This window comes from Bufo bufo, chromosome 1 (assembly GCF_905171765.1).
Source record: "Bufo bufo chromosome 1, aBufBuf1.1, whole genome shotgun sequence".
In the NCBI taxonomy this organism is placed as follows: Eukaryota; Metazoa; Chordata; class Amphibia; order Anura; family Bufonidae; genus Bufo; species Bufo bufo.
The window spans coordinates 565,681,579-565,706,386 of NC_053389.1; the positions used below are offsets into that span (position 1 = coordinate 565,681,579).

A 24,808-nucleotide genomic window follows, 5' to 3' on the forward strand; every position below is an offset into this window, starting at 1 on the left:
CATCTAATATTTATTAAACATGCCCCCCCCCACTCCTAATAGTACCGTACATCCTAACCGCTTCAGTAGAATGCAGGCAGGCAGGCCGGGCGGGCGGCAGCGTAACTCCCTGATGTCATGTGCCTGCGCCGCCTACTTTATGAATGAAGCAGGCGGCGCAGGCAAGTGACGTCAGTGAGTAACGTGCCGCCCGCCTGGCCTGCCTGCCTGCATTGTACTGAAGCGGTTAGGATATTAGGAGTAATTGAATAAGACATTTTATATTAGTATACTGGAGCGGCGGGGGGGGGGTCTGTGGATGACATTTTTATGGGGGACATCTGTGGATGGCACAGTTATGGGCTGGGGGGGTCTGTGGATGGCACTGTTATGGGCTGGGGGGGTCTGTGGATGGCACTGTTATGGGCTGGGGGGGTCTGTGGATGGCACTGTTATGGGGTGGGGGGTTTGTGGATGGCACTGTTATGGGGTGGGGGGTCTGTGGATGGCACATATATAACAATGCCACCCACAGATCCCCCCTCTAACGGTGCCATCCACAGTTTCCCCCATGTAACAGTGCCAGCCACAGATCCCCCTGTAACAGTGCAAGCCAAAGATCCCCCCCATAACAGTGTCCGTCACAGATCCCCCCCATAACAGTGTCCGTCATCCACAGATCCCCCCATAACGGTGTCCGTCATCTACAGATCCCCCCATAACAGTGTCCGTCATCCACAGATCCCCCCATAACAGTGTCCGTCATCCACAGATCCCCCCATAACAGTGTCCTTCACAGATCCCCAGTAATAGTGCCATCCACAGACCACCATTAGTTCCAAACCCAGCAAAAGCACACCTTTTGGTTAAAAATATTTTTTTTCTTATTTTCCTCCCCAAAAACCAAGGTGTGTCTTATGGGCTGGTGCATCTTATAGGGCGAAAAATACGGTATTTGGTGTTTAATACATTATGCTCAATCCATCCAAAGATCGCTGGAAAGAAAAAAAAATTACATTAAGGCCTCATGCACACGACTGTTTTTTTTGCGTCCGCAAATTGTGCGTCCGCAAAAAAAACTGATGCGGCATCCGTTTTTTTTTGGAGGATCCGTTTTTTTCCACAGACCCCTTGTAATAAATGCCTATCCTTGTCTGCAAATGTGAAAAAAGTAGGACATGCACTACTTTTTTTGCTAAAGGGAAACACGGACAACGGACGTGGAACACAAACGGATGAACTATCAGCATTTTTTTGCTGACCTATTGAAATGAATGGGTCCCCATCCTATCCGCAAAAAAAAACGGAACGGAGGCCGAGAAAAACAACTGTCGTGTGCATGAGGCCTAAGAAATACATTTTATTTAAGTTTTTGAGATTTTAAACAAAACTGGCTACAAAATTTTGCTGTATATGCCAGTAGTAGGGAATATAGCAAAAATGTCAGCCTACAGAAAAACCTAAGTACAAACATTCTCTGTTTGACCAATCGTGGCTTTTATACACTGTTGCAATGATAGTATGGATAGTATAGAATATGCTTTGAAGTAAAGCATATGGTGATTTCAGAATAATACAATCCTTCATAGACATGAGCTCAGCTTACACTGGATTTATACACATTCACAGTCAGGTCTTACAGTGGAGCTATGTCATTTGTTTGGCTTTTTTGAGTTATAAAAACATGCTTAAAGGAAATGTCCCATGTTATAAAATGCTAATTGACCTTTTACGAAATGTTTCATCTTTGACCATTTCCGTGTGACCCCTTTTTAAACTCCAAGAAGTGCAACCAATCTTTAGCAAAAGAGACATTCCAGGACTTTCTAAATCACTAATAGTTTAGAAATGTAATTAGCCGAGACTGTTTTATTTGGCAAACTTTTTTTGGATTAAACAAATTGAGTTTATTTACAACTGATACCATTATGGCATCCATGCAATGTATTTTCTACAATAGATCTGGATACAAAATCTGTCCCAGTGCTCCCATTGTGGACATGAATATTGTAATATATATTTGATTACAAAGTTTATATTAGCTACACCTTTGAGGTTCACAGCAATAAACTAGAAACAAAAATTTCAAATATGCCTAAAGGGCTTTTTCGCCCCAAACCCAATTTTAATTAGGCCCCCGGAAAGTGTTTAAGACTTTCTAATTAACATTTATTCAGGGAGCTAAATACCTCTTTAAAGGAGTTATAATAGAGGATGTAAAAAATGAAAGCCGAGCTACAATTGACTTTGATAACAGATGTCTCAATGTTATCTCGTGACAAAAGTCATTAAAATCCATTGAAAAATCTAATTATGATTTTCTTGTCATTGTTTCCTTAATGCGTTAACCATCAAACTGTACAGTAAATGACAATACCTTTCTAAAAAAGCTAGAACCAGCCGTGTACCTCACTTGGACCCAAAGATATCCCTATTCACTACTCGAATTGCTCTGCTAGATTATCTTCAGCCTGGCAGCTCAGGGGGGGCATGTTCTTTCTGCTGCATCTTTCTCTGTAACTGCCACAGCTTCTAACACAGGGGTGCATAACCTATGGCCCGCGGCCCGCAGCCCCCAGAGCCATGGTTTGCGGACCCCGTCTTGATGGGCAGAAACACAGCTGATCGTGCAGTCAGCTGTGTTTCTGCCAGGAGCGCCGCACAATTGCAGAATTACAGCTCCTGCTCCTGCACTGTAGCAGGAGCAGGACGGGTCCCCGGCTGTCAGAGACATCGGCAGAGCCGAGGAGTAGGCAGAAGCAGTGTATCAGCGCTTCTGCCTTCTCCTAACGTAGGTGAGCGGCTCGCTGTGCAGTTTAGACCTGGCGATCACGTGATCGCCGGGTGTCAGGGACAGGGGATTGCAGAGCCTCCCCAGCTCTGCCCTGTACAAAGCCCCCCTCAGCAGGCTGGTTTTCCCTGTAACTGGGGCTCCTTTGGATGCTCCAGTTACAGTGGAAAAAGTGCAAAAAAAGTCTGTGCCCCCAAAGATCTTTTATGGACCTTTTGGGGACAAACTATGTGGCAAATATATATATAAAAAATACAAATAAAAAGAAAAGTGAAAAAAAAAAAAAAAAAAAGTTAGTGTCCCCCAGAGGTATTTTAAAGACCTCGGTGCTGCAAAAATATATTTAAAAAAAAAGAAAAGAAAATTTTTGCAAAAAGTGTAAAATAAATAAATAAATAAAATACAAGTAAAAGAACACTATAAAAAGGAAAAAGTGCAAAATAAAATTACGGTATTCACTGTCATATTATGTTGCAAAAATATATTTAAAAAATAAATAATAAAGTGATGATTAAAAAATGAAAAATTTTTAAATAAATAAAATACAAATAAAAGGATAAAAAAAGGAAAATATGCAAAATAAAAAGTCAGTGTCCCCCAAAGGTCTTTTTGTAGCATAAATATATTAAAAAAATAAGTTAAAAAAAGAGAAAATAGTAAAATACATAAAAGAAAAAAAACGCCCACACCAACCAAAACCATTACAATTATCACCCCATTCATGTGAAACTATACATATTGTATAATAAACACATATAGGGAACTAATTATAATAATTAGCAGATTTAAATAATAAAACTAAATATATAGTAAAAAAAAAAAAGCCCTGTGTTATGTAATAAAAAGCTGAAAAAGTTATTTTGGTAGTCAAAAAAATAAAAAAGTTACAAGTGTTTGAACCACGTGTGCTAAATCACAAAAAAGTGACTGGTCATTAAGGCCTTCTGAGGCCTGATCATTAAGGGGTTAACCAAGAAGTGCTTTCCCAGATAGTAAGGCCTCATACACATGACCGTACCTTTTCTTTTGGTCCGCAGGACACCATAAATTTGTGTTCTACATTTTGCAGAACGGAGTAACGGATATGGACAGCACATGGAGTGCTCTCCGCATCTTTTGCTGCCCCATTGAAGCCACATAAAAAAAATGTGGCTCAGATGCGGACTAAAATAATGGCCATGTGCATGAGCCTTCAGGGAAAGTGCTTACTGGTTATTGCAGGGCACCTACAGTATATCTGGGGGTGCAGAAGGTGGTAATAAGCAGTGAGCGCCGTCCTCTGCAGTGAAGTAATGCACTTATTTCTGAATAGGAGGCAGGAAGGAAATATCGCCACTTAAAGAGGACCTTTCACTACTGTACAAAATAAAAACTAACTAGATCAGTGGGCAGAGCGGCGCCCAGGGGTCCCCCTGCACTTACTAGTATGTCTGGGCGCCGCTCCGTTCGCCCGGTATAGGCTCCGGTGTCTGTGCTCCCTCTGACTGATTTCTTGTATGAGGCGTGTCTTGCTGCAGCGCTGGCCAATCGCAGCGCACAGCTCATAGCCTGCCCACTGATCTAGTTAGTTTTTATTTTGTACAGTTGTGAAAGGTCCTCTTTAAAGGAGTTTCCTAGTTAAAATGATTTTTAACAAGTTCCTGCAGCATGGTCCCTGAAACAGAAGATTCCTACTTTCCTGCTCCATGCTGCTCTCGCTGTCTCCATCTTCCTGTCCCAGAGCACCTCTCCAGCAAATGACTGACTTTAGCGGTGAAACACGGCTTGTGGCCACATCACCACTGAAGCCAAGTGACTATGCCAATAGCCAGCCGGATGTAAACAGCGCCGAAACCAGAAGATGGAGACAGCGGGAGCGGCAGGGAGCAGGAAAGTATGAATCTTCTGTTTCAGGGCCATGCGGCAGGAACGGGTTAAAAATCATTTTTTACCATTAAAGGGAACCTGTCACCTGGATTTTCTGCATAGAGCTGGGGACATGGGCTGCTAGATGGCCGCTAGCACATCTGCAATACCCAGTCCCCACAGCTCTCTGCTCTTTTATTGTGTTAAAAAACCCTTTTTGATCCATATGCAAATTACCTGATATGAGTCCTGTATCCGGAGATGAGTCAAGCGGAAAGGAGCCCAGCACCGCCCCGCGTCCTCCGAATCTCCTCCTTGCTGGCTGACGTCACAGAGCTGGAGCGCCGAAATCTTGTGATGCGCGAGCTAGCGCATGCGCAGTGTCGGCATCATGTTCATTCCCTGTGCTGGCATCAGCACAGGGAATGAACTACGCATGCGCTAGCTCGCGATGCGCGAGATTTCGGCGCTCCAGCTCTGTGACGTCTCCAGTTTAGAGCTTCCTTTTTAAGGCAGTCATACAATTATTTATTTTTATTTTTTGGGGGGATGGGACAATAAGGAAAGTATAGGGAAAGGAAAAGTACTTAGACATGTCAGTAGTACTGACGTTCTATTGAAGAGCCTTAGAAAAACTGTCCTTTGATAGCTATATGACCTAAGTCCCCAATAGACAGGTCTGCAAGAGCCCTTTTACACAGGTCAAGGATCAGGCCAATAATCAGGAAAAATCTTCCATGCGAATGCTCATTTCTGCCAACCTATGTAAAGGTGCCGCCGATTACCCAACCATTGAGCAAACAAGAAATCTTTCACGGAGTACCTAAAATCTTAGTTTATTGCTAGCATGTCACCAAGTTTAAACTGGAATGTGCTGCTGACAAACAATGGAAGTGTATAGGGGTGAATGATCTTACTAACAATTGTTCATCCCCATACAGAGGTGCTCTTTACTGCAAATAAAAGCAGCAAATGAGTGGGTAATGATCGGGAATGAATTTCCTTATTCCCAATCACTGCTCATTCTAACAGAGCCCTAAGGGATATTTGCATGATAACTTATTTCTCTTTGCACATACAGCGCCAACAGCGTCCTTATCCTCAATGGGGCTGCAATGTGGAACTAAAGTGCAGGCCTACGCCAGCGACTGAGGGATGGAGCTGACTTCTGGAGCGAGTTATAAGGAGCATTCGTCACTTTACTATGTTTTTCCCAATATATTCTCGTGGAATAATGATGAAATGATGTCTTGTGCTTTTTCAGTGTCCCATTGCACTAATTTTCAGGAACTTTTACAGGGATGGGTTACAGAAAGTGGATAACATTGTATATTTTATCTTACTCATTTAACCGCACCCAAAAACTAGAGCGTTTCCAAATACTATTGGGTGGCATTCTCTTTTTTTCAAGTTTTCCTAAATTCAATCACTTGTTAACCTCTAACCACAAATCAGACTCAATAATCCTGAGAATTTCACTCCAATGACTTTTATATATATATATATATTACTGAATAACGTATTAGTCTGGAATTATAACATGTGTAAATGGAAAAGTATATGGAAGCCTAAATGCTGCCTATTTTCTCACTAAATTCCCCAGTTTTCTAATAAATATCTATTAGAATGATTTGAATTGAATATACTGTATTCTTGCCACCCTTTGACTGGTGCTAGGGATGTGCTGACTGGACTGTGTGTGAATATCCGGTGCATTCTCCTGTCTGCACGATACAATAGGGAATACAGTGGGCTCAGCATATTCAGGCATGACCTAACATCTATATGTTGTCAATGCTTTGAAAGAGGAAGACCGGGTGTTTGCTAAGAGGCACATTAATCGTAATTGACAATTTCCTGACTAGGAGGCATTTGTAGTGATGTTAACTTTTTTGTGGTGGGAGGGTGGGGTACGAACGGACGTTTCCATGTCAAACTATATGCAGAGTAATTTCCCTTTTTCTATCAGGCTGCATTTAGAAAAGCAGAAATTACGTCCAGATTTAAATGTCACTGTAGACAGGGCTACTCCTAAAAGTCTGTTTTTCCTGCATTTTTTCTCTATGACTCAGTGGCTATACTGTTAGGCAATCACTTCACAGTTCTATGGGTGTAACAGTTTACAAAGTTTACTCACCTACAGATTTTTCACATAATACTGTAAAAGTTTGGCTTGATTTCTGAAGATGAATTAACCATTTCACTGTAATAAATAATGCATATAAATACATCCAAGGCCTCATGCACACGACCGTTTTTCGGGTCCGCATCTGAGGCTCGGGTGCGGACCCATTCACTTCAATAGGGCCGGGAAAGATGCGGACAACACTCAGGGTGCTGTCTGCATCTGTTGCACCGTTCCGTGGCCCCGCAAAAAAAATATAGCTTGTCTGTTTTGCGGACAAGAATAGGCATGTCTACAATGGGCCGCCCGTTCCGTTCCGCAAATTGCGGCTTCCGTTTTTTTGCGGACCGCAAAACAAATGGCACGGTCGTGTGCATGTAGCCTAAGGCTACTTTCACACTGCCGTTTTGGCTTTCCGTTTGTGAGATCCGTTCAGGGCTCTCACAAGCAGTCCAAAACGGATCAGTTTTGCCCTAATGCATTCTGAATGGAAAAGGATCCGCTCAGAATGCATCAGTTTGCCTCCGTTCCGCTTTGTAGGCGGACACCAAAACGCTGCTTGCAAACGGATCCGTCCCTATTGACTTACATTGTGTGTCAGGACGGATCCGTTTTCACTGACACAATCTGGCACAATAGAAAACGGATTCGTCCTCCATTGACTTTCAATGGTGTTCAAGACGGATCCGTCTTGTCTATGTTAAAGATAATACAAACGGATCCATTCTGAACGGATGCAGACGGTTGTATTATCTGAACGGATCCGCACCAAACGCGAGTCTGAAAGTAGCCTAAAATGACCGTATTTTAACCCTAAGGGTCTCTCTAATGGAAATAGAAATGTGCTCTTTGCATAAACTATCTTCTCTGGCTAATATAGGGCTATCTTGGCCTGGGGAACCCTGCACGTTATCCACATGTACTAATACAGTGTTCCTCGGCTCCAGTCCTCAGGGCCCACCTGCCAGTCATGTTTTCAGGATTTCCTTAGTATTGAGCAGATGAAATAATTAGTGTCAATACATCTGGACTGCATTCTATGGGATATTCTCAAACCCTGAGGACTTTTCAGATTTTCAGATTTCTTGCACAGTTTAACGTAACCACAGATTGTTTTAAGACGTGTCACATCACATTTCACATAATCTAAATAAGGGTGCAGCCACACGGAGCGGGTGTGATCCAGTAGTGTTGCGGCCATGCTGCAGTCAAGAACCGCTCGGCAAATCAGCCTGTAGCTTCCTTTCAATCAATTAATGAAGACCGCACTGCATAGTCGGTCTTCATTTTTAATGGCCACGTGGTACCTTTAATACCGCACGGCCATTAACAATAAAGGCCGAATATACAATGTAGTCTTCATTAATTAAATGAAAGGCAGCTGCATGGCTGCAACTTAACCAGATCATGGCCGCTCTGTGTAGCCTTACCCTTATGATGTATGGTATACAATGTGCACAGTAAAATTTACGTCAGTCTAACATCTTTAGGATGCTTTCTAAATACAAGAAAATGTAAATTCCAGGGTTGAAACTGAACGGAGACCCGATTCTTTTGTCATTTGCAACCATTTACTTCCACATTTATACCTGGAAATTCCGGACCACCCAGACATATGTGAGTTTTCAACCGGACTAACGAAAAATCTGACCCACTAGTGACAAAATAAAGAACTTTTACTGTGCAATTCCATTAAAAAAAGTATTTAATTTACATTAATATTTAGCAAAACTGAAATATGATGCAAGCGTATAGATTTTACATCTTTTGTGAACTAGCCCCGCATTGGAACAATTACTGGGGTTTGATATTTGTACAAACGATCATTTCCTATAATTGTCCTATGTAAAGGTACCAATGATCAAGCAAAGAACGAGCACGTTGACCTAAAATTATTATTTGAGGGCAACACTTTGTCCAGTGTGAACTGGGTTGCGCTGCCCACAAATAATGAATATGTATGGGGATGAGGGAATGCTAATGTGATCTTTCTTTCCTATACAGAGGCGGCGATTGATGCATATAAATGCAGCTCTACTGTGGTCATAAAATCAGGCAACGATCAGAAATGGTCCCGTGCAAGACCCTTAGATGTTATTATAGCTAACCATAAGGCAGCCACAGTAATCCTTACAGGGCCATTTTCCTCTTGAAATCACTTACCTAGGTCCCTCCAGTAACATTTTTAATAATATCTGTCACATTTGTGTTCCCAAGCTTGACCGATTATGAACTTGTCATTTTATATCACACCAACATATATATGAGATGAATTCCTCTCTGTATTTCTCTGTTTTAAAAGTGCATATGATATAAAGATTATCTTCTTTTAAAATGTATTTTTAAGAATAATAATTCTTGTAGTGTTGAATGTCAGGAATTTTTGTGGCTACGCCACACACACCGAGCTCTTTCATGTTCTAGGATGGCATGGTTTGCTCATCTTGTTGGTTTTCGAATGTAACGTTGAAACCACTGATATGAAAAACAGAACACATCTCATATTCAGTTACTCTTTATTATTCCTATTAAGATAAATGAAACCAATTGAATTAATATTTTTGGAGCAGGACTCTAGGGGAATATTATATACCAACAAAAACTCATACAAAAGCGAACCCCTCATGGCACAGCAAGTTATGACATTAAAAATTCCAACCGAACACTTGAAAAATAACACGTCATGTCGTTGGGAAAGACTTACCTTTGTATAAGAGCTTGAGCCGGGGAATATTCTGTTTCATGCAGTCAATTTTTGGCAGAAATATTAGAAAAAGCAGTGATAGCATTGTAGAGGTATTCTGTGGTGTAAGCCATCTGCTGTGACATTTGTGACTTTTGTTTTTCATGGTGCTGTATCTGGCACCTCTTCTAGGGAATTGCCTGTCTGAAAGCAGAAACTGATTTTTATGACTTGTTATTGGAAGATGATACTGTGTAAATATTACTAATCTTTACCATTTTATTGGACCCCGGTAAACGACATAAGAATTTCTTTACATAAAAGAATCAAAGGTTTCTAGAAGTTTTATTTCAAACAATGCACAAGGAAGGAATATAATAAGGAAATAAAGCACAGGCTAGATATGTACAATATGTATCAACAGGACCATTTGTGTAAGACTTACCTTACTTATACATGCAATGCTCCTGAATATAACAGTATCACCATTTTTAATTTGACATTAAGCTTAATAACTTCCTCTCAGTTTTAACCAAGGATAACACTTTTGAAAGGTCTAGCTGATCCTACTACTTAGATAAAAAATCTTTCTTTACTGAGATGATACATATGTTGCAATGTTGTGAATGTCAAACCTCTCCCATTTTTCAAGGAAATAACTATTAGTGTTTTGGGAAATTGAGCAATATTTTATTCTGCAGTGCAGGCATCGAATAAATTACATATGACATCAGAAAATGACCTATTGTTTAAAACATCTTTTTATGTTAAAAATATTTTTTGTGAGTTTTAAAAAATATTCCATGCCACTATCTATGTTTAAAAAAATAAAATAATAATCCTACAAATTTCACACTGTCCACCAGGCCTGAAATATGTTAAGACTCCTTGTGTTTTGAGAGCAGTTATATGGGCCATAGACACAACGGTCTGGAGCTGACCCCACATGGGCGAGTTTTCTAGGCTCTGTGACCTGTGCAGAGGTCAGGAGAGACTAGATAAACTGTGATATAATCTATTGTGAATGGTGGATTCTGTGTTATCTATATAGAGGTGCTACTTGCCGCTGTAATCCTGCCTGAGGCTATAATGACAGTATCTACTGAAAGGTTATCCGAACAGAACAGGAAATCATGACCTAGTGGCCAGTGTGAAAATTGCAAGATGATATACATTTATTTTAAATATAGTGAAATTGTAAAAAAAGAAAAGTTTAACATAGAAATGTGATTTCAACCAGGCATGCTCAACCTGCGGCCCTCCAGCTGTTGCAAAACTACAACTCCCAGCATGCCCGAACAGCCCACAGCTATCAGCCTACAGCAGGGAATTGTAGTTTTACAACAGCTGGAGGGCCACAGGTTGAGCATGCCTGATTTAGGGTTGTTTCACACTTGCGTTGTTCTGTTCCGGCATAGAGTTCCGTCGTCGGGGCTCTATGCCGGAAGAATCCTGATCAGGATTATCCCCATGCATTCTGAATGGAGAGAAATCCGTTCAGGATGCATCAGGATGTCTTCAGTTCCGGAACGTAACGTTTTTTGGCCGGAGAAAATACCGCAGCATGCTGCGCTTTTTGCTCCGGTCAAAAACCCTGAACACTTGCCGCAAGGCCGGATCCGGAATTAATGCCCATTGAAAGGCATTAATCCGGATCCGGCGCATTACCAGATCCGACGTTTAGCTTTTTCTGAATGGTTACCATGGCTGCCAGGACACTAAAGTCCTGTTTGCCATGGTAAAGTGTAGTGGGGATCGGGGGAGCAGTATACTTACCGTCCGTGCGGCTCCCGGGGCGCTCCAGAGTGACGTCAGGGCACCCCACGCGCATGGATGACGTGATCGCATGGATCATGTCATCCATGCGCATGGGGCGCCCTGATGTCATTCTGGAGCGCCCCGGGAGCCGCACGGACGGTAAGTATACTGCTCCCCCGCTCCCCACTACTACTATGGCAACCAGGACTTTAATAGAGTCCTGGGTGCCATAGTAACACTGAACGCATTTTGAAGACGGATCAGTCTTCAAATGCTTTCAGTTCACTTGCGGTGTTACGGATCCGGCGGGCACTTCCGGCAAATGGAGTACACGACGAATCCGGACAACGCAAGTGTGAAAGAGGCCTTAAACCATAGGTCATTTTCCTTTCAAGGTCCATTATGCACCACACTATTTATACATACGCTGAAATGTTTATCTTTTTTTAAAAAACAATGCTATTGCACACAACTGTATTTCTCATCCGTATGATAACCGCAATTTTTGTGAATAGCACAGTTACCTACAGTATTCATTTTATGGGACTATGCGCACATCCATAGCTTTAACGATCCATTTGACCCTTCAACAATTTATAGAGCATGTCATATTCTTGTCTGTGTTGCAGCTGAAAATAGCCATTTCTCTAGATGAGGAGATTATTCTTTTGACACAAAATGCAGCTTTATATCTACCCCCCTATTTTGTCAAGATTGCTGGGCTATTTTACAAAACAGCCACTTTTTACTTTTTGTGTCACACCTATCTTCTAAAAGGGCTCTCACTCCTCTTGTTTAATTGTTGACTTGCTTGTTTCTTTGTTATGTACCGCTTTATTTGTGTAAATCAGGAATCAAGCCAGCACTACCCGTATAGACTCTCGTGGAAGAACCTGGTCCAGTCAGTAAATGATCCAGGAAAAAAAGAAAAAAGATGTCCAGCGCTGAGATCAAAATAAAATCTTCAGTCTTTATTTAGCTTCATGTAAAAATACATCTCCACGAGGAAAGCGGTAACGCAACGTTCCATGTGGAGATGTATTTTTACCTGGAGCTAAATAAAGACTGAAGATGTAAATTTTCATCTCAGTGCTGGACATCTTTTTCCTTTTTCCCCTGGATTTATTTGTATGTGAACCCTCTGATCTGAAAGCGCTGCAAAATATGTCAGCTGTATATAAATAGACTTTAATTTATATACTCATTTTACAGCCTGAATGTGCCTCCAGTAATTGCCTTACCCAATGCAGACAACTGTTCTGAAGACAATTACCTAGTCATCCAGTGCAGTTTAGTTATTGTGTCCCCTTCTAAATGTCCCCAATCACAAACAGCCGCAGGCGTCAATAAATTCACAAAGTGCGTCATGCTATTTCAAGAGCTATAAACCTACCGTATCTGTTGACAATGGGGCAGACAGTATGTGGCATGCTGTATGTGTTTACTTTTATTATTCTCCCGTGTGATGTAATAAAGCAGGACACAATTACCCCAAATTCCCAAGAAAGGTTTTTATTCTTAGACGCATGAAATCCTCTGGCATATAATGCAGCTAAGTAATATAATTACAGGTTACTGAGTAGCATTGAGTTTCAGTTTTTAGGTGGGATCTTTTGAAGTAAGAAAACAAAGTTAATGCTGAAGATTCCATAAGAATCCCTCCCAGCTGCTGTTATCTCCAGCTGCAGCTAGACCGCATGTGTCATCAGTATAGTTTACATCCCCCCTAAGAATTAAATGTTTCTGAAGATAATTTCAAAGGAACTTTGTCAATTAGGTTTATGGGGAAGAAGAAAATGTGCTCTGTCGAAACAAGCACACGATAATTCTGGGTTTTACAATTTATAGTATGAATCCTCTCTAGGCCATGAATTCAGTTCTTTCTTCATTTTCTATGTAAGTCTATTAACACCAGGATCTTCCTTTTGAGTGTTTCCTTGGGATGATGTCCTAAAGCCAGCACTGTGACTGCGCTATAATTTCCAGCAAATGGCTCCAATTACATGTAATATTCAGATTGTGTAAGCAGAAATGTTTCCAATTAGGAACATAAAAGCTAGAATAACTAAAAGGGTCACAGAAACTCTTCCTTTTATGGTGGCAATATACAGGGTCATCTTAGAAAGGGGTGTTCCCATTAAGAAAACGTATCCCCTATCCACAGGGGTGCCTGATCAGTAGAGGTCCAAACACTGGGGCCCCTGATAATCACAAAAAGCGGCATTCATGCATGAATGCTGCTGCTCCATTCAGTCCTATGGGGATGCCAGAGATAGCCGAGTGCTTGAACTGAGTTATCTCTGGCAGTCCCATAGAGTTAAATGGAGCAGCGGACATGCATGCCCGTCTGCTGTTTCATTCAAACCATGAGCATGGGCCCTCATTTTCTTGATCAGTCCCCACTAATCTGACACTTAACCCCTGTCCTGTGGATAGGGAATAAGTTGTTGTAATGGGACAGCACCTTTAATAGCTATAGAAGTATAATTAAGCATCAAAATGGCAGATCAGGTTGAATTCTGGTAAAAAAAAAAAACTCTTAAAGAAAATATACTGTTTATATAACCTAAAACAACATCTCATAAAAATTGAGCTATAGTGATGGAAAACAAAAATGAAATAAAAAAAAGGGAAAAAAAGTTTAGACATTAAAAGGACATGTCCATCAAAACTTTTCTATGACATATTAAAAGGAATCCTTCCCCAGTTTTATGCTGTCATAACACCTCCAGTGGACGCTGTGAAGTCCTAATATTCAGGAACTCCTGGCTCTCTCTGTCACCCCTGTCAAGGACTGACAGTTTATTCCTACTGAAGTCAGTGGCAGGGGGCAGGGAATGCCAAGATCTCATTACTATGAGAAATCATTGCATGCACTGTGCATTAAATAGCTTCAATGTTTTGCTAAGAGGATCTATCACTAGTTTATGCTGCCATTAGTTAGGACAGCAAAAAAATGGTGACAGATTCCCTTTAACAACATAAATGTGAATCTTCTATGTTTTTAACTAAAAAAAAGTGGATAACATTTATTTTAAGTCACGCCATATATTCTAATTTTTGTCCCACCTCTTTCTTTTTGTTTGGATTTTTGCCATGACAAACAGTCTTGCTTGACTATATCAATCAGACCATTCACTCCGATCACAGAGGAAAGAGGATGATTGACTCAATTAGAGCATCACACCTTACATTGATTAATGCAGTGCTCTTCTGTGGACATCTTTATCTAGGTCTATCAAGAGAACAACTAAGCTGTCATACTAATACTAATACTAATCCTAATATCCTAATACTTAATATCCTAATACTAATAATCTACTATTTTACTAACAGATAAAATGTTTCCCTCTCAGCAGCAGTATAAATACAATTGGGTTATCTATCTATACAGGGGTTTTATCTTTCTTTCAATACTAGGGGTGAGCGAATTGAACTTCGGATCCAAGATCAGAAGTTGATTTGTTCCCCAACTTTGTGTAAGTGTATGGGCTTCATGGAGGCAAAATTCGTCCAAAGGCGTGCAAGACTTTTGTGAATAACTTCGGCCTTCGATTTTACAACTTTAAAAACATTTTAAAACATGATTCCTTATTTAAAATGTTTTTAAAGTTGTAGAATCGAAACAAAAAGTTCTTTACTGAAGTCTCCCAACTGCAGCGGTGAACAGGTGTAATTACAACTGCTCCGTCCCCATTTACTTCAGTGGGACAGCTCCCTCCTATTCACTTGCAGTTCCTATTCACTTGCAGTAGAGTTTTGTGGTCTCTTCAAACAGTTGATCGGCGGGGTACTGGGAGTCGGACCCCTGACGATATTATATTGATGACCTGTCCTGAAAACAGACAACCCTTTTAACCCCTTCGCTACCAGCGATGTACAAAATCAAAAATTTTAAAACATTATTTATAGGCTCATATATGAGCTTCAAAATTATCACAAAAAAAAAAAAAAATTTAAAAAATATATAAAAAATAAAAAAATATAAAAGTTTAAATCACCCCCCTTTCCGTATAATTAAAAAATAAATACTTAAATAACAATAATTCTAAACATCATGGGTATCATCGTGACTGAAAACGCCCATACTATTAAAATATTTTTAAAAATTCCAATACGGCAAATGGCGTAACATAAAAAAGGGTTAAAATGGCCAATTTGCCATTTTTTCATTGCTTCTCTTACCCAAAAAAATATTATAAAATGTGATCAAAAAGTCACGCACACTCCAAAATGGTATCAATAAAAACTACAGATTGTCCTGCAAAAAATTTGCCCCTACACAGCTCAGTAGACATAAGTATAAAAAGTTATGCGGGTCGGAATATGGTGATTTAAAAAAAATATATAACATTTTATCAAAGTTTACATTTATTTTTACACTATTTATACATAAAAAACCTACACATATGGGGTATAGTTGTAATCATACTGACCCAGATAATGAAGGGCATGGGTCAGTTTTGCCGTAAATGAAATGCAGTGGGAACAAAACCAGTAAAACGGTGGAGGAATTGCGTATTTTTTTCAATTCCACCCCATTTAGATTTTTTTTACCGCTCCCCACTACATTTGATCCCATAATTAATGGTGGCATTAGAAAGTACAACCTGTCCCGCAAAAAATAAGCCCTCATACAGCTATGTGACCGGAAATATAAAAAAGTTATGGCTCAAGAAAAATAGGGGGAAAAAAATGAAACCACAAAAACGAAAAAACCCTCTGGTATCCTAAGGGTTAAATAAGTTGGCAGTCTAAAGCTCTAAATGTACAAGGTGTTAGGGGAACTTCCCAAAAAATCTCACAATGAAATTATTTATTATGAAGTCTTATAACCTGTTATACATCATAAAATAGAAAAAAGGATTACTATAACTATGTTTAATAAAAAGAAATCTAGAGAATGCACTCACTAACACTACACAAAAATTTAGACCTGGTGCTAAATATACAGTGTATGCCAGATGCTGGACATCTAATATTTCAGAAGTAATTATTCAGCTTAAACCCATGGTCACATGTGGAAGGTGCATATCTAGAATAGTTGAAACTTTAACAGTTCACTTTTTCGGCATGTGTTTCTAATGCCAAACTGAAAAACTTAGATAAGAATACTGAAAACAGTTTGGAATAGTATTCTAACCACTACTGCATTTCATTGCAGAATCAAAATGATTTTAATTCATCTTCACCACAGGGGACGACTAGGATTGCATTTACGTTTGAACATATTCTTTCTAACAGTCGGGTTAGAGATGAGCAATTCGATCAAGTTATATATATTTTTTAATTGCATTTAACAGGCAGGAATTTCTTAAGATTCATTTAGACAAATATTAAAGAATAAGCCAGCCAGCACATAACATTCCACTGGGAAAGAGATACTGTATACAAATTAGTGTTCCTTCTAAATGGAAAGGAAAACTGAGTATCCCACACTACAAATTGTAAGGTAGCCATCCAAAGTCAATGCTTATCCTTTTAAACATGCTTAACTTGGATTATAGCAGAGCCAGCATCTCATCTACACACAGCTTTTTGCAGATGATTACCCTTTATCAGAGCAGAGCAGAAAAGTTGGCTTAAGGGCTTGGGGGTACTTTTTCTTATTATGGAGAGTGCCAAGTATGTGTAAGAAATATTGTATGCCAGGAAACGCTTCTCTGGGTTTCTGAGAAAAAATATGTGCAAATTAGCATCAGGCTTAGCTTTCTTTTCCTAATTTGAATATTTTAGGTATTTGGAAAAGATATCCAAATTAGCATTCCTTCTAAAAGTAAAAATGGTAAGCCTCTCTGATGCCAGCAGAAGTAAGATATGCTAATTTGCATAATTTTTTTCCAGTAACCCAGAGCAGTGTTGCCTAGCGTACAATATTCCTCACGCATACTAGCCACTTTCAGCAATAAGAAAGAGCACCCCCCAACTCCAACGAAGACCTCTCAACTAGGCAAGCCAATTTTCTCTGCTTTAGGCCTCATGCACACTGCCGTGTTCCGTGGCCGAGAGCAGTCCGTGGTAACCCGGCCGGGATTTCTTCTGAGCAGGAGCGCACGGCGTCATTGGTTGCTATGACGCCGCGCGCTTCATGCAGCCGCTGCTGTACAGTGATACACTTGTATGGATCATATGAGTGTATCACTGTACAGCAGCGGCTGCATGAAGCGCACGGCGTCATAGCAACCAATGACGCCGTGCGCTCCTGCTGTCAGACGGAATCCCGGCTGGGTTACCACGGACCGCTCTCGGCCGCGTGCATGAGGCCTTACTGTGGGTAATCACCAGGAAATAGATGTGTGCAGATAAGATACTGACTTGGTCATAATCCAAGTCATGCTTTAAAGCCTGTTTAAAAAGCAAAGTATTGGTTTTGGATAGCTACATTATATCTTGTGGTGTGACACCATCAGTTTTCCTTTCCATTTGGAAAAAAAGTGATTTGCAAATGTCTTTGCCAGGGGAATGCTACAAGTTAGCTGGCCTTCTCTGTTTTAATAAATTAATTTCAAGAAATTAGCTCATTGTAAGTTGGGTCATTATGTAAACAATGTAAACAATATGGCAGTATGACTGGTATTAGGTGTTCACTGGTTACTGGCTACTGGTATTCTGACTGGCATTACAATGACTAACATAGTAACATAGCTTGTAAGGCTGAAAAAAGACACCTGTCCATCCAGTTCAGTCTGCTATCCTGCAAGTTGATCCAGAGAGAGACAAAAAACTCCCTGTGAGGTAGAAGCCAATTTTCTTTTACAGAAATCTAATAACTATAACCTGCAATATTAATACATTTCAAAAATACATCCAGGCCCATCTTTAACTCTTTTAGTGAGTTCCCCATCACACCCTCCTCAGAGTCCTATATTCTCACTGCTCTTACTGTAAAGAATCCATTATTTGTAAAGTATGATTACTATTACATGGGTGTATATGGCTGCTATTATTCGGGTGTCCTAGTATCCTAGTTGTATAGGATATTATGTGAGAGTTTGACTTGTATTACATATAAAACAGCTGGTACAATAATACAATTATATAAACTATGGTTGTATTTATTATATGTAAAATACTGGTATTACTATTTTGTGTTTTCGTCCAAAAGGCTATATGTATATATATATATATATATATATATATATATATATATATATATATATATTCCCCATACGAATATGTGGCACAATTATATAGAAGCAGTTCATTTCTTTTTCTTTCTTCCAATCAAATTTTTTTGGGGTATTATTAACACTCAATATATAACATGTGTGGAGGTTGAGCGCATTAGGGCTCAAAAACAAGCCCACACATTCTTAAACACTCATGAAGACCTACAGAGAAGCCTATGGAAAACATACCAGAAAAATGCTATACCAAGAGCATGTTACATTTTGAGGAAAACCCCAATGACCACCAAAAATTCCAGAAACCAACAGAACCATAGTTTGTATGCAGTGTCATTATAATTCACCACAGATTACTGCAATGTACTTGGTTAAAAAAGAAAAAAACACAAAAAGGTGTTTTTCAACATAAAGCTGCGTTTCAGACCGGGTTTATAGCTATTACTCATCCCCTCAATCAAACAGTGGTCGGTGGGGAGACTCTCTGCCTGCTAGTCTGGTAAGTTTTGTCCAAGTTCAGTGGTCTATTGTGTTAATAGACATCAAAACAGGGTCATTGCTGCTATAGGACCCTATTGTTTCTATATTTGCTTTGGGGTAAGCTTAACAAATACAATCAAAATACAAAGGTTTTACAAGTCTTCATGTTGCTATAAATATCAGTAGTTCTATGGTGTTTGCCACTTATAGTATTTAATAAAATATATGGCTGGTAAAATTTTCAATAAAGATAAGCAATGAAAAAAAAATCTATCACAAAATGTATTATACAGCACAAACAAGTGATAAGAGAATGTAAGCAAATCATGAATGGAACCACATCAATCATTATATATAGTAAAATACAGCAGAATGAGGTCTCGTTTACATTAAACAGCTGGACCTCTGCATGTTTGTCTTGGTTTCATTACCATGGAAAGAAGCCAACCCATGGCAGACAGTGCACAGTAAAGGATTTTATCTGCAGATACCATTTGTTCACACCATAAAATGTAAAACGACACACGTTGTCACATAAGCACCACACACTAAGGAACACTAATATAATCCTTTTATTTCAGAAGCATGTCCCTTAGGACAGGTGTGTGTTCTCACTATCGATGTCACAGCTGTGTTCTTTAACCAAACTTTCATGGGGATCATATTTTTAAGTCTTTTTTGACAGAAAAGTTTTCCTAATTTTCTTTTTACTAAAATACCGCAAAAAGGACCAAATATAACATAATATGAAATTGTAATAAGCCATTTATAAGATCTTTCCGGGCCACTTTCTAAAACACCTTCTATCACACCCTAACCCAGTGGGTACTCTCCTGGGAAACCCCATGCCCCTTCATTATTTACCTCTACAGTGTTTCAGTGTCTCCCACTAGGAAAAATCATTATTTTCTTTTTCTAATCTTCATTGCTAGGGTGCGTTCACACCATGTTCTAGACCTGTGCTGGGCTTTCTGTTGGGGGTAAATATTTGAATACCTGAAAACAGAATTTAAGTGTAACCTATCATTATAAAAATTCTGAGCAATTTGCAGGCAGCATGTTATAGAGCAGGAGGGACCCAGCAGATGAATACATAGTTTTGTTTGAAAAGATACTCTCTAAATGCTTAGGAGTCCTGTGGGTGGTCCTACTCACTGACTGACAGCCAAGTCATGAAAAGCTAGCTGTCATTCACTTAGTATGACCACCTATGTGACTCCTAAGCATAAAAAGAGCAAACGTTTGAAAGAATAAAATACAAGTTTTATTGAATCTTTTCCAAAAAAACAATATATTAATCTTCTCAGCTCCTCCTGCTCTATAACATGCTGCCTGCAGATTACACTGTATTTTCATGGTGACATGCTCCCTTTAAACATATACCACAATGGATCCATTCACTTTTATGAGCCAGAGTCCTATAATGTTTGGCAAAAAAAAGATGGAAACCACTGGAAAGCAGTTTAAACAGAGTCCAAACTTAAAGTGAATGAGTCCATCATGGTACAGTATGTATATGTCTGAATACCTTTTTTAAATGTTCAAATGTATTCCCCCTACTAAAATGCCAGCAGAGGGCTAAAATGTAATCTTCAATAATACTAGAACACAGGAATGCAAGATGACGATGACCATGCTACTCATATCTTCATAATCTGATTAAGGTGCTGCAAAAATCTCCAAAAAGCTCTTATTATATTCATGCCTACTTCAATTGCTCAATATGCCATGTTTGCTCTCAACAAAAATATCAATCTGCTGGTCAGAGGTTGGTCATACGTATTAGATAACTGCCTCCTTTAATCCCCCACATACATGTGTTCTTGTCCCATAATATACCCAATGTAACAATAGCCAGGGGATGGACAGTACACTTACTTTATCAACTGTTGAGCCACGGATCTGCTGATTTCTGGGCCACTCTTCTGCTTCTTAGACTAGCCAATGAAGTGAGACACTTCCTGCTGCTCTCAGATTGGCCACAGCTGCTCACATTACCAGTACTGGCCAATCCAAGAACAGCACTGGACAAAATGTGGTAAAAGAGGGCCCCAGCAAACTGTGGGAATGCTTAACAGGTTAATGGAGGGTACCAGGTAAGCGTATTCTCCATTGACCAGCTATTGTGATATTTTTTTTATCTGGAGGCAAACAGTCTGTCAATTTAAGATAACCCAGAACTATGTAGCTCAGCTTCCTCTTTAGTACACTGACATAGCATTCATGATACAAATAAAAGATCTTTGATTTTGCTCCGAAATATACGGCCATCATCTAATGTACAGTACAAGAGCTTCATAACAGCTAAACAACAGCAAAGAGGTTTCCAGCACTATTCATCACTGTCACCGTCACCCAAATTCTCAGAATACAAAAACTCTACTTGGCTTTATTTGTCCCCTGTACCAATCTAAATTTACACAATGTCTAGCAGAGTTTAAGTGGTTTCTGGCTGGTCCTAAATAATTTAGCACTAGTGGGAAAGAAGACTAAATTCTTCATAGACTAATGAGGAAAACAGAGATCTTTTTATATTTTTCCTATTACATGTTCATTTTACCCTTTCCACATATGCAGAATTATAAGGAGTGGTTGCTCATTCTGCCTATAACTTTTAGCACTGAACAACTTTGAGAACAGACTCATATTTCTGAAAGAATAAAAAAATAAAGCATACAGTAAGAATAGCAGATACAAGATTTTCAGTTATATTTAATGTACTGAAGCCATTCCCTAGCACAGTAGCATAAGCTGTGATTAACCATGTATGTGGAATCTTGATTCTCAACTAGAGCATTATTGATGGCAATTTTATCACATTATCACATTTTATTGCAGCTTTATAAGATAATGAAATATTGTATTACTTGTGTTGTCTGTGGTCAGACAAAAGGCAAAAGATACAGAGAAAAGATGAAACTTTGACCTCATAAAAAAATTATATAGATAAACTAGGAAAACAATGGGGCAACCAATGCAACAACAACAACAGCAAACTATTTGTGAACTGTATTGTGAAATAAGTCTTTTCAAAACTACTGTTTGCTATCTGACCAGTGACCAAACTGCATGTTACATGTGAACATAAGCTGCACCTTCTCCACTAATGGACATGTTAACTGTTTAATTAACAAGAAAACATACCATAATTCTTCCCATAATATTCTTCTCTGCTTTGATTCTATCATATTGCAATTAAAACTGTGAGAAATATGTTTAAACTGTTTACAGAAGATCATTTTCCCCTGCTTCTCATCAACCTATCAGATTTGCCTCTGGCTGTAAGGCAACTGACCGATTCAGTAGACCTCCTAGTCTGCAGTGCCTGCAACACAAAATCAGACACACTAAGTCCTGTCCCATTGCAAACATTAGTCTATCAGCCAAAAAAGAAGTGGTCAAAATGATCAATAACTAACTATGTTCTCTGCAAGAGAAGACTGCCTTAGAAATATACAGAAAATCTTGCAGACTGACAATGTTGGCAAGTTTTTTCCCTTGTAATTTATTTCTAATCACAGTATTCCTTTAAAGGGTTTCTATCACTTCATATCACATATTTAGGTGTCAGACACTAGCGATCCGCTAGTGTCTACTCTAACAAACCATCCTAATATGATGGTTTGTTCCTCGGAGCACTATGATGTCATCGGCGCAGGCGCAGTGGAGATGTCTGAGCAGGGAAGCGGTCAGACATTCACTGCGCATGCGCAGAACAGAGACGCGCACGGAGAGGATCGCATTCAGCAGGAGATGGGCGGGCTGGAGGGACGCCCTGGGCGGCGACAGTTTATGAAGGTAGACGGAGCCTCTAGGTGCTAATGACGCTCCCATAGCACCTAGAGGCTCATTAGCATATAGATATAAGTTGTTATTTTAGCAAAACGGCTGCCCCAAAACCTATCATATTAGGATGGTTTGTTAGAGCAGACACTAGCGGATCGCTAGTGTCTGACACCTAAATATGTGATATGAAGTGATAGAAACCCTTTAAGTAGATATAGTTACAGTTGCTCTAAAGTAAAGAGAAAAGGTATGTATCCCTTATCTTCAATTCTTCTCTTAATGTTATACTATTTAATTCATCTCCAGTTTTGACTAGAATGATTACAGATGATATAATCTGAAAATCTGAATAATTAATAATTGGCCGTCCCAGAATGACAACGTATTACCTAGATCAGGCATGCTCAACCTGCAGCCCTCCAGCTGTTGTAAAACTACAACTCCCACAATTCCCTGCTGTAGGCTGATAGCTGTAGGCTGTTCGGGCATGCTGGGAGTTGTAGTTTTGCAACAGCTGGAGGGCCGCAGGTTGAGCATGCCTGACCTAGATCCATAGGGGTCCAACTGCTGGGACCCCAATCTATCACAAGAATGGGCGTCCCACAGTATATATATATATGTGTCACGGCTGTATGTGAGCAACTAGAGCATACACAGTAAATAGAGCCACTGACCGGACCCAAACTAGGGAGGATAAAGGGTGACCCCTGTCAGACCCTCAAAGCTCTCCCTATGCTGCTAAGCACATACCCGGATCCAAATGGTGGAAGGAGGCATGCCCGCGTACCTAAGACTGATGACCACTGTAACCCCTACAATAGTGGAAGGGGCACGGCCACCGGTGCCCTGCTCAGTATATGGAGGGAACCGTGGTCGCCTCGGATCCGGTCAGAAAACAAACAGATACACTACAATGTCTGCACACTTAGCTGAAGGAGCTGCAGCAGTAGAGAAGACGGATCCAAAGACAGGTGGCAATATCCGGAGTACTTGCTGCAGCAGAACACAGGTCCAGTGAAATGATAGCATACAAGTGAAGATACTCAAGCAAGAGCTACAACTCAAATGAGAAATATAATCCACACTCTACAAAGGAGGAGGGGTGATTTAAAGGCAGAGAAATCAAACATAGGAGGAACAGCTGGGAGGAAGGAAACAGAAAGTAATGACCTCATCCCAGGGGCGGAGAAACAGAGCAGTGAGAACTCCTCCAAGCTCTGGTAGTGACATCATCACAGGGGTGGAGAAACAGAGCTGTGAGAATGTCTCAAAGCTCTGGTAGTGACAATATGCCCCTCAAAAATTCCATTCAAAGTTAATGGAGCTGCTGAAGATAGTCAACTACAATGCTCAGTTATCTCTGGCAGTCCCATACAATTTGAATAGAGTGTATGTATAAATACTTGGCCAAAGCTTCAATCAAATGGGAAGGACAGGACCCCCATTTGTATGATTTATGGGGGGGTAGCCCTACTCATTACTTACTACTAGTATCAAGTGGCTAAGTGATACGTTTTCATTTTTAGAAGCCAAGCAGATGAAGGTTTTCCTTCAAATTGCATTGTTTCGGTAAGGTATTTGAATATAAGGCAATAAGCCAATTTCAGTCCGCAAGAGTTTTAGACATTTTGGATTACAGTTCAAGTGGAGAACATTCTTAGAAAGCTTCCCATGGTAATACATAGGAAACGTACCAAGCCTACTTATTACTTAAAAGGTCTTCAAGATGACTTATTTCCAGTTACTGTATAACAACACATACTTGTAAAGCAAGACTAAACTACAGAGAGTTGGAATAGCAATAGTAATCTCAAATATAGTAATAGTGCATTATCCAAACATTTGTGTCATGACAATAAGGCCACTTTCATCATAATGAGGCAAAAGGTAATAACAAGCCGTCATCTAAAACATGGACATACATTTCATGTAGGAACAAATCCTAAATTCAAAAGTGCCAAAATAATTTATAAAGAATTTTTAAGATGACACCTGCTATTTCAGCGGAAAAATCTGTCAAAATGCTGATCTGTAATTCAATGTAAGGGTTATTCATCCATTAGCAGAATTTCCTGAAGACTCTTTATCATCATCATCTGTCAGTGGCGATCACATCAGCTGACACCAAGACATGAAAAGACATAGCATACAGTATAGTGTTGTCATCTGATGAAACCCAGCAATTAATCTAGCTTGATTTTATTTTGCAGTTTGTCTATTACTATATTACTTTCAAG

General features: G+C 39.7%; 1 protein-coding gene across 1 annotated transcript in view; it reads right to left on the minus strand.

Annotated features, from left to right (window-relative positions):
* Nucleotides 1-24,808, minus strand: part of SEMA3D (semaphorin 3D) — a 181,303-nt gene that overhangs the window by 125,090 nt on the left and 31,405 nt on the right. Inside the window, exon 2 of the mRNA XM_040413133.1 lies at nucleotides 9,445-9,627. Coding sequence (XP_040269067.1) covers nucleotides 9,445-9,627 — 183 coding nt within the window. The remainder of the gene's footprint in view (nucleotides 1-9,444; nucleotides 9,628-24,808) is intronic.